Consider the following 11,021-nt stretch of genomic DNA (forward strand, 5'->3'; position numbering starts at 1 on the left):
AACTACAGCGAGTACAACGAGTGCCGCCAAGTACAAGCACTTACTCGCCGCTTTCTACCTTCGTTTAGCCTTAAAAGTTTCTTTTCTGCGACGTGCCAGATTTGCCACGAAAGATCTTTGTTTCATAGATTTGAAACATTTAGCGAATAGAACAAATAATCTTCGTTGAAATCGAAACTTCTAATTCGAAATTGAATAAAATTGAATAGACGTGTTCCTTTGTAGTATTCGGTCATTGAATTACGCGGCAGAAAACAAACAGAGTACCATCGTGCCGCGAGACTGTAGAGAGGTTAAATGGCAAACTGCCATAACTCTTCAAATTGCCCTCACAGTACATACTTACAGAAACTAATACGCGTGTTTCGTTTGAGTTACTATCCCGCTGTTCTTCACAGTTCGTACGTTTCTCGTTTACCTCCCATCCCGTTGTTAACTTGGTCATTTAGCGCGTAAGAAAAGGTGAAACGGGCAACAGCGACGAAAAAGAAACGAAGAGGACGAACTAGTGGAAACCAAGAATGGTACCGCGTGCCCCTTGCTGCCTTGTTCGTAGCTCAATGTCAATATACGACGGAGAACAAAAATATTCTTACGATAGAAACGTGAAAATAGAACGAACTATATTTGTAAAAAGTAGATAACGAAATTCTTTCGCTTTCGATGAGCTTCCCACATTTAGTTTTCGTATCTTCTTGACCACCCACGCCAGTTTCTTCGACGGAATTATCTTACTCGTTAGAATTATCAACGTCTTTTTCATCATCGCTATAGATTTCCTCTTTCGATGCTTGAAAAGGTACGCTGGACCTTCGACGGAATCAATTTTCCGCAGTCTCTTCTCACCTACCCTTTTACACGGTAAAATAAAATAATTCTCGCCCGAAGGGTTTGACAACTAACGTCATACGCAAATGCAGTAACGCGACGCCTAATTTTATGCTTCGATTCGTCGCACTTGCACCGAGTGCGGCGAAAAGGGAGGGCAAAGGGAAGCAGAGACCGACCGCAGGTTGTAACGTTTCGCAAGAGATCGCTTATGCGACCGACCATGATGCCCCACGACGTAGTTCCTGAATATCCTTTAGACAATGATGATGACGATGGTCGCGCGTTCTTGGCTATACTTGCGGCTGCCCGCAAGAAGAAGACTCTCAAAGAAAAGGAACGAGGAAGTCCACGCGAAGAACGTGTCCTATCCGACGTAAATAAAATCCACGATTTCGTTTTCTTCGGCTCTTGCGTTTATGGTTTCGCGACAACCATTTTAAAACACGTCAGTCCTCTCTCAATACACGAACGAAAAATTATCCATGCTATTAAACGTTAATTAGTTTTTGGAGCTGTAAATGATTTCTCGCATACTGGACGTAAAGCGCGATCAAATTTTCTTAGCGCGAAAAGCAGATTATACGATAGGCGTCGACCATCCATTCACTGACAGTCGTTATCTTTATGATTAGGATTCTTTCTACGGACAGATGGGTTGTTTCGTAATCCACCCCTAGGAAATCAGCGAAAAGAGCGAGAAAATAGAAAAAGTTAGGATACGAGCGTGAAAAAAGAGAAAAGAGACGAAGAAGCTTCGCAGCAGGAGGATCAAAGGGAAATAGCGACGAAAGACTAAGAGAGGGCGGGAATGAACGAAGGAAAAGGAAAAGCGGCATAAGGTGGAGGAGGGTACGTATTCGCGTGGAATACGTGGGCGAGTGCGAGGCTGTGTCGCGCGAGTCACCGCTCGGTTGCCCAGGGCGTCCCGTCGTCCGTCATCCTGTCCGCCCGTCCGTATTTCGTGGTCTGGCACGCTGGCGAACGAGCGTACGCACACGCGTGTACGGTGCACACGCTCCACGCCGTTCCGCCAATCACGAGTGGACGCGAGCCGAGCCGCGCGATTTTTGTCCATTCAAAGTGTCACATCCGGGCAAAGGCGTATTGTAATTTACTCTCTCATTCTTTTCGTTGTCGCTAAATCACCGACCCATTACCAATTCCTTTTAATTGCTCGCGAAAGATTCGCGCAAAGTTGCGAAAGAAGTTCACGATTATCGATAAGATTCGACATTTCTGAGACTTTGAAAGAACGTAGGGCGCGTCTAGTGAAGACGAAGGAAATATATTTAATTGAAGCATAATTTAAGCAAAATTGTTAAAATCCTTAAGAGTCATTATCTCCTTAAAAAGTTGCTTCTTTCGATTACTGCCTTGACCAATGATAGCATCGATATTAACAAGCTTTCTATCGTAAAGTACTTGTTAGTCGATACGGTGCCAGTAGATTCGGATTTTCAGCCACTAAACAAATTGCAAGGCGAAGGATTAAATCAGACAATCCGATGCCAAAGTTGGTGCTGTTTGTTGATCGTGGAAATATAAATGAAAGAAAGACCGTCGAAACTGAGAAGGACCGGGGCCACTCGCACGTTTTAGCTGTTAAACGATACGCGCCTGCGAAATTGCGGGTGGCCACCTTCTGCGTGTGCATCCACCGATCGTATATCGGCAAGTACAACTTCGTTCAGCCGGCTATGAAGACGTTATACCGGGTACCTCGTGCACAAGAGCATGTACGGCTTGTTATTTATTTATTTATCCACAGAATGACGCGTAAAACGAAAACGGTACGAGTTATAATCGTTCGACGGCTTTATGAATTCGTTCGCGTAATATTAAAGGCGTCTCGGTGTTTGTATATATACGTGTAATTGCGCGTACTTATCTCGCGTGATTTGAGGTAGCCGTTACCCAAATCGGTACACAGCTTTAAGAACGTTCAGAACACGATAATCGAGTACAAACTAGCCATACGATAAATTATTTTATGAATACGTTAACATCGTGTGTATCCTATAGGATACGCACAGAATCCGCAAAACGGCCTTCGATTCGCATACGACGATTCGCGTCCTGTCCGCGCGATGATAATTTCGCAAACGATCCAGGAAAGATAAATTCACGAGACTTTCGCGGCACCGGTTTAATTGGCCACCGATCCCAGCTGAATGTGTCGTGGGATCGCGGCGAAGTAGCGAACTGAAAATAATGCGAATGACGTCCGGGAACAAGGCGCTCGTGAAAATATTATTTGACGACCGCGTATGTATATCTCACATGGTTTCTTCTTTCTGATCTCTCCTTTTCGATTATCAGCGCTCACTTCGTATGTACCGCGTACTGTGATTTGTCAAAGAATCGCTTTGTTCGTTTTTCATTTATACTTATAGTCGTTCCTAAATTATTGGTTGAAATATTTCGCCAGCTTTCTTTTCTCGGAAAGTTAATTTTTTAATTTCATCTTCCACTCCAGTAGTGAAAAGTAAAAGTGTCGAAATAAATTGTTTCGCAGACGGTATTCAATCTACGAAAGAAAATGTTTACAGGCAGATTGTAAACGAGCAATCGTAAGGACGCAACGATTGAAATAATTAAATAACACGTACGTTACAACACTTTGTCATTATTATCTGTCAAATATCTGTTGAACAACGACCAATTCGATATTGTCTTGACGGAGGTGAGACAAGAAGAAGCGAAGAATATTATGCAGCCAGATGAAACAAAGCAGCTCGGATATAGCGTTCGAGTGAACTTTGATATATGATGAGCAGCACATATTTTAAGCATTGAAACATGAAAATAATTACAGCATCGACATACGGCTATCATTTCTCGCAATCTGATATCTAAAGTTCAAATCGGTGCCTCAATAGAAATTACTCATGCAGGCATCCGATGGAAAGGTTTAATCAAGAAGTGGAAAGATTCGTACATATCGACGAGAATTATGCCGAAGCGATTAACATATTAATAGATATACGTTTTTTTTAATTGCCGTGATTTCCATCCAACAACGCGGACTAGAAATTTTCATACAATGTGCAATTTTGTTCGAGTGTTAACGGTTGCGTTGAAATTTGCATATTACATCGGGTTGAATAAGTGTCACGAGTTAAGTTTAACGATTTCGTTGTATAAATTGTGGACTTGTCCGCTAACGAATTTCTCAACTCTGTGAGAAGTCGTTGTGAAATTCATTATAAAAAGTTCACTGCTTCTCATAAAATTCTGAAATAGCGTAACAAAAAATATAAGTCAAAGATCGGTCAAATTAGGAAATTCAAGAGTAACGAAGAATCGCATCCGGTTCGTCGCAGGATCGCGTTGCGAGTCAAACGGCCTAGCAGTTACAAAACGATAGTGACACCGGTATCGCCAAGAAAGAGTAACCCAATCGTCTTTTCTTCGAGGCACGCGTGTAAACGTATCCATACGCGAGGAACGAAGGAAACTTAGCTGAAAGCGAAGGAAGAAACGAGCGATGGTAAAGAAGGAAAAAGAAATTCCGTAGGGACGAAGTGTAGGTCCGACCAGACGTGTTATCGACGCTCTGCCAACCCCTTAAATCAGCGAAGGTAGGTGAGCGAAGGGGGTGAAACAGAAGAAGAAAAAGAAGACGAAGAAGAGGAGGCGGAGGGCAGATTCACCTTTCCTTTTCTCTGATCCCTCGATGTTCTTTCTTTTTTTCTTTTTTCTTTTTTTTTTTTTTCTTTTTCTTCTCTCCCAAGTTCGTGACGAAGAGAGGACATGCGCATGCAGATCACGTTGGTTGTAGCCAAGTGATAGCGTATCTGTGGGCGGCGCGTGCGTGTGGTCCTTCTATGTCCCCTTTAACTCCCATCCTTACCTTCGTTTCTTCCACCATGCTCGAGGGAACTCTCCGGCCCGTTTCAAGTCTCTTCTGCCGTCTCTCTTGCTCTTTTCCCTTTTCACCTTATACCTGGATCCTACCGGTTTATACCTCTCTTCGCTTTTAAACGAGGAAATGACAGACTTAATACGCGATTTAATACGTATCTACCTGACGATACGCTTTCCGCGCCGTGAGACAGAGATCAGCATTTTCGACGATGGTTTTATCTTCTCTCTTCTTTTCGTTCGATAACTTTTAACGACGCCGATAACCATCGAATACGCTTCAGCGAAACCCGTGTACAAATTTCGAAGAAAATAAAATTGCTAGAAGCCGAAGCAAATTAAAACGAGTGAAAAGGTTGGCTAACCGATGGGTGTCAATCGTATTCTCCTGAAATATCGTTAGTTAAAATCCGAAGCCTGCGACAAACTAATGGCGAAATCAAAATCATCGGGAAATAATGCAACTTGTGTCGTGAATATCGAATGGTACCTGGATTATATCCCGGCGAATTAATTTCACCGCACTAGCTGTCAAGAAATTATGTAAATTCGCTTTACAAGGCTGAGACACGAGGTTTCACTCTTCCCTTCCTTTCCTCTCTTCTCTACCCTTTCTTTCTTTTTTTTTTTTTTTTTTTATTTCTGATCCGGATCGAAATTCCTCGAGTTTCCAAGTTCGAGAACGAACTCCTAGTCGAGCAGCCTGTTGGAAGAAGTGGAAGTCGACCGGTCGTACGAGATTCTCCTTATCGACGCGAGCTGTCCCGTGTTCGGCCCGTTCCCGGGCCCGAAATAGCGTATTCGGACCCACCTCGTGCCTTTCCAGCACCTACCTTCGAAAAAGAAACGTAACCCTAGACGTATCGCGGTGTCATGTCCCGCGCACCTGGCGGCCTCGTTCTTTGTAACACGATACACGCGTTTCTTCTTCTTGTTCTTCTTCTTCGTCGTCGTTCTCTCTGCTGCTGTTCTTTCTTCTTCGTCCTTTTCTTCTTCTACTTCTACTTTAACTTCTTCTACTTCGTTGCTGTTGCCTTGTGCTTATTCTACTGTAGATAGACGCTGCTTTTTACTTAAATGTATTATGCACGAAGTAACGCAGTATATTACGAAGTGTACGCGGTTGATGATATCTTTTAAGATATTTCTCATCGCTCTGATAAACGAGACTGATAAACGAGAGTGATCTTAAAAAATCTTGGAAATTAATTTTCATTTTCACGAGGAAAGGAACTGGCCAAAAACATCAACGACAACGAGAGTTTAAAAAATAATATAATAAAAGTTTATTTTACACGTACAAACGAAACACAACGTGGGCACGTAGGTACACAGTGTGAAAGAAATACGAGGCGATCCTTTTGTATGTCCTACTCCGGCTACCTATACATACATATAATACGTCGTGCGTAACATAATTACAGATCTAACGATCATGAATCCGTGAATAACATCCTGATATGCAGTTATAATTATACCCTATGTATTAACAACTACGAAATACATACGCAGCTAAAAACACACTAAAAATCAAGGACGGAAGGTCCGCTTAACTCGCACGAGTTTCCATTACCTATTTTCTCGTCTCGAATAACTCCCAATATTAACCAATCCACTCTTGAACCATATTTAGATCACGATCGATATACCAAAAAGTAATATCACCGATGTACCAACTCACGGTAGAACTCCATTTATCTAAACCTGTCGGGATCCAAGTAGTTCACATAATAGGAGTTTGCTGATTCTCCCTACTATTTATCAGATTTTTCGTTTATATGATAGAAATCAACGTGCTCGTGTATATTTCGCTGTATAATTCAATACTTTGTCGGAACGCTCGCGCGACGAAATTCGTTCGAATCGAATCTAAAAGAATTTAATGGACAGGAGAACGTTTAGTCGAGCACTAGTTCTAGAAATTTCGTTCCAATAAATAGAGTTCCACTGTACGTATGAACCGTCCGAATGACCAGCCTGAAAATTTTTCTCGAGTCCGTACGTGAATAAATTTTCCTAGTACAATGCCAGACTTGCCGCGATCGGTGGACGGAACACTAAGACGTCTCCTGTAGCACCACGGCCCCGGTGCCAGGCACAGGTATCCCCGGCGGCGGTGGTGACGTCGATACACCCAAATTGTGAGTCAACGAGTGCCTCCTGAGATCGCAGTTCCTGCGGAACACCTTGCCGCAGGATGCACAATGGTAAGGTTTGATGTCCGTGTGCGTGAGAAGGTGGGTCTTCAGGTTGCTCCTCTGATTGAAACTCCTGGCGCATACGGGACACTTATGGGGCGATTCCTCCATGTGTAGAATCTTGTGCACCGCGAGGGTTCTGCTTTGGCAGAATCCCTTGCCGCATTCCGCGCATTTGAACGGTTTTTCCTTGCTGTGGATGTACCTGGAACGAATGAAAGATCGATTTTTCTCTTGATTCAAATGCACGCGCGATGATGTCGATGACAGATGTTCGGATGGAGAGGTTGAAATGGTCAGTAATGGGATTAGAGGGATTAGGGGGATTAATGATTGTCGGAGCGGCTGAGCGTGGAAATTTTCGTTTGGCTTTCCGAGATGAACGAGTGTTCGGGTGAAAGTGGTTTATTATTGGCTTAGGTTAGGTTAGACTGAAGTTTGGGAGTGCGTATATACTGGTGAGAGGATGTTTGAGTTGTTAGAGACATGGAAAAGAGTAGTAACGTGTGTGTGTGTCAACTAAGATTATAAGTATATAGTAAGCATTTAGTGACACGAATAAGGATGTTTAAATATTACTATACGTGTCTGAAGCAAAGTATCTATATAAATAACAATGCGAATAAAAATATCAGACCGATGGAGAATTTCAGCGCAATCGTCCAACTATCGAATTTAAGCGAATTAAAATTAATTTCGTCTTCCTCGAACAATCGTCAAAATGCTTTCAATTTTTCATTTCGATAAATCACCAAGCGTTTCGTCGTCCCTCCCATAAAGCGATAAAAGGAACAGCGTACAATATACGTTAGTTAAAAAAACAGATAACACGAGGAACATATACTACGACTATTTTTAAGCTCAATGGTCGAGTCCAATTAACGGGAATTGCGAATGTATCGTGTCGTCGTGATTAATGATCAAGATACAAAAAGCCCGATAAATTGTCACGAATTGATCAACGTAATTAATACACCGTAGCTATATTCTGATCGCCGTCATAATTACATGTTGGACCGTATCATTTCGTCGTATTTAGACGGCACACGAACATTGCAATCAATTTGAACAGGCTCGTGTGCTCGCTCGCGCGTGCGCTCAAACACCTCACGGGGAAGAAAGCCCGTTTCACGAGGTGCCATGATTGGTATAACTACTTTTGCCGTACACACTTCCCTCGGCTCATCAGCATATATAATGGTAGCTTTATCTTGCGCGTCTCTTCCGCGAAGAGATCCCCCTTCAAGCTAATTTTTTAATAACTTCAACCGGCATCTTTGAATGCGGGTAAATTGAGTTCAATTATCGTCAATTCCAGTTCGTAATGATTTGCAATTATCACGGCTGGTGTCGAAGCTTTTCGATCGATAAGAATTTGTGTACTTTTTGCGAGAAGTTTGGTAAAAACTTCTCGCAAAAGTATAAAACGTTAACCTTCAAGAGGATCGATAAAATCTCGATCAAGGGCTAAAAGTTTCAAGATCTTTGATATCGCTAATAAACATTTAGATTGGAAAGAAACTCGGCTTCGAAAAATCCATAGGACGAATCAAATTCCTGTTAGAAAGATGTCCCAACAGAAAGCTCTAAACTTTCGATCAACGACTAACTGGAAAAACCTGAAAAAACAAGCGATAAAACGTTCAAAATTCCAGGAAATCTTGATGCACGTTTTTAATAAATTCTAAGTAAATTCGCAACGCTTTCACGGTATGCCATTCGTGTAAAATAATCTACGGAACCACAACGTGCATCCATAAACCGATTCACGACGTGCCATTCTCCATTCTTACCTATGATCCCTCAGGTGATCCTGCCGTCGGAAAGCCTTTCCACAAATGTCGCACGAGTACGGCCGCTCGTCGGTGTGCGTTCTTTCGTGTATCAGCAGATTGTAGCTTTTCGTGAACTGTCGGCTGCAAAACTTGCAGATGAATTGCTTCTTGGGCCTGGACGCCCTGCACGTCCGCGGTATGCTCGACTCGGCGGAAGTGGACGTGGCTTGAAGCGGCGACGACGAGGACAAAGACGAGGACAGCGACGAAGAAGAGGACGAGGAACAGGCGGACGACGGGGCCGGGGACGTGAACGAAGAAGCCGCTATCTGCGACAGAGACGACGACTGCGGTATCGTCGTCGTAGAACTCGAACTAGCGCGATTTCCTTCCGATATCCGTCGCAACAGCGCCTCGTGATTAACGGAGGACGTCGCCACGGAAGTGTCTCTCAACAACACTTGCTGCTCCTCCAACAGAGCCAAATCGTCGTCGGGATCTGCGATAAAATCCAACCGTGCCTCTTCCTCGTCGTCCGGGGATTGCAACAGCCTCTCAGCAGCTAGCTGATCGTTCTTCGACGGTATCGTCGAAGTCAGCGCCGTCTCTAGACCGGTATTGACCGGTGAACACCTCTGATTGGCGAGCCCCGAACTGGACGACGGACTAACAGCCGGTGCGGTGCTGCTAGCGTGAAGACGATGAAGAGTCAAGTATGTCTCCAATGCCTGGAGATTGAGCGCCGCGGCAGCGGCATGTCCAGGTGGAAGCAGAGCGACTCTCTGGAGGGCAGCGAGAAGCGCTCCTTGTAGTCCAAGAGCCACGCTCTGCAACGTGAAATTCGGTAATCCAGCCTCTGTGACACTGGCGACGTCTCGAAGCTCGGTGCTGGTGGACGTGGTCGCCGATGTGGAGGAGGAGGAGGAGGAGGAGGAGGAGGAGGACGGGACCATTACGATTCCCCGGTCCTGCTCCTGGTCCTGCTGTTGTTGTTGCTGTTGCATCCTCCCCCGTCGCTAGAATCGTCACGGGTCTGACTGAGGGATTGCCGACGTGTTGCCTGCACCATTGGCGAGAGTAACCTATCGATCCGACGGTTTTCGTTGATGACGAGATCGATGAATCGGATTGGATCGTTGGTTCACTGACCGATCGAACGGGTCTCAGCGTGGATCGCGGACCTCATGCTCGGCAATTTCGCGGCTCGATGGCGAGTAATCGTCCAGGAACGCGACAAGGTGGACGAACGTGGAAACGGTAAAGAGGAAAGACGCGCGCGATGCTGGCGGTGCGAAGGCGCCCCGACGACTGCTCCTGCCTCTCGCTGCTGGGCACTGCTCGTGGAGACACCTGGTGGCAGGTATCCGAGGCGAGTTGGGACCGTCCGCGAGAAACGGGCCCTGGATTCAGGAGAGAGAGCCACAGCTGGCCCGCAATTGCTCGCCGTTTCGGCGTAAACGGCGTCGTTCGTAATCTCGCGTGCACGCGCGACTGCGTGCGCGCGCGTCAGCTATCCGCTGTCGCCGTCGTTACGATATCGTTTCTGTCTCAATGGGAATTACGAGGACGATGCGCTACTAAGAGTCGCGCATCAGACCCTCGTACATGGAAGATTTTTGTGCGGCGGTCGATCAGCAAATCCCCCGCGGTTTTATAGCGGTCTAAACCGTAAAAACGCGAAATAAATTCATAGAATTGTAACGTACGCGTAATTTGTCACGAATCCGATGATTTTGCGGGTGTTTCGGTTCGTGCAACGCGATTATCTCTTTATTAAGAGTAGATTTTTCATAGGAACTTTTCCAACGCTAACCTGATCGCTAACGCACACGCTACTCTTTTAGATTTTCGCGAGCATAGATTTTATTCAATTTGTACGCCGTTAGAGCTCGATGTTTAAATTAATTTCTGTCTAACAATGTATCGATAAATCTCTGCGCTTCTGTGTCCATGGCTATCGTTAAAACGTCGCGAATTAAGAATTACGAGGTACTTACGTAACATACCGTAAACCGTGAAAGTAACGAACAGCAAATTCTGTCATGGCGTGTGTCACCAGGCACGATATGTACACGTCTGGTAATAAACAATGTAAATACGGCGTTGCTTGTTCGTTCGCGAGCTATTCGCACGTTCAACAGTCCGAATACGCGGATACACTGTCAGGTTGATAGAAATGCTCGCAGGCCGAATTGATGAAACGTTAAACGATACTCCACGACACGGAGAAATTAATTATTTACTTGCTCGTAAAATACTTGAAGCGACGCCGCTTATTTTCTATCCACAAATTTTCAAGTCTTGCTTATATATTGTTTATCACTGGAAAATGCGAATTGAAAAGTATCTTAAT

General features: G+C 44.6%; 1 protein-coding gene across 1 annotated transcript; it reads right to left on the minus strand.

The window, feature by feature from the left end:
• Positions 1 to 5,957: 5,957 nt before the first annotated feature.
• LOC139991341 (uncharacterized) lies at positions 5,958 to 10,308 on the minus strand. Its single transcript, XM_072011320.1, has 2 exons — positions 8,687 to 10,308; positions 5,958 to 7,098 (listed from the first exon to the last, which is right to left on the minus strand). The coding sequence occupies exons 1-2, from the start codon at positions 9,670 to 9,672 to the stop codon at positions 6,753 to 6,755; spliced, it is 1,332 nt and encodes a 443-aa protein (XP_071867421.1). The 5' UTR covers positions 9,673 to 10,308; the 3' UTR covers positions 5,958 to 6,752.
• Positions 10,309 to 11,021: the final 713 nt, after the last annotated feature.

Source organism: Bombus fervidus, chromosome 10 (assembly GCF_041682495.2).
Source record: "Bombus fervidus isolate BK054 chromosome 10, iyBomFerv1, whole genome shotgun sequence".
Lineage (NCBI taxonomy): Eukaryota > Metazoa > Arthropoda > Insecta > Hymenoptera > Apidae > Bombus > Bombus fervidus.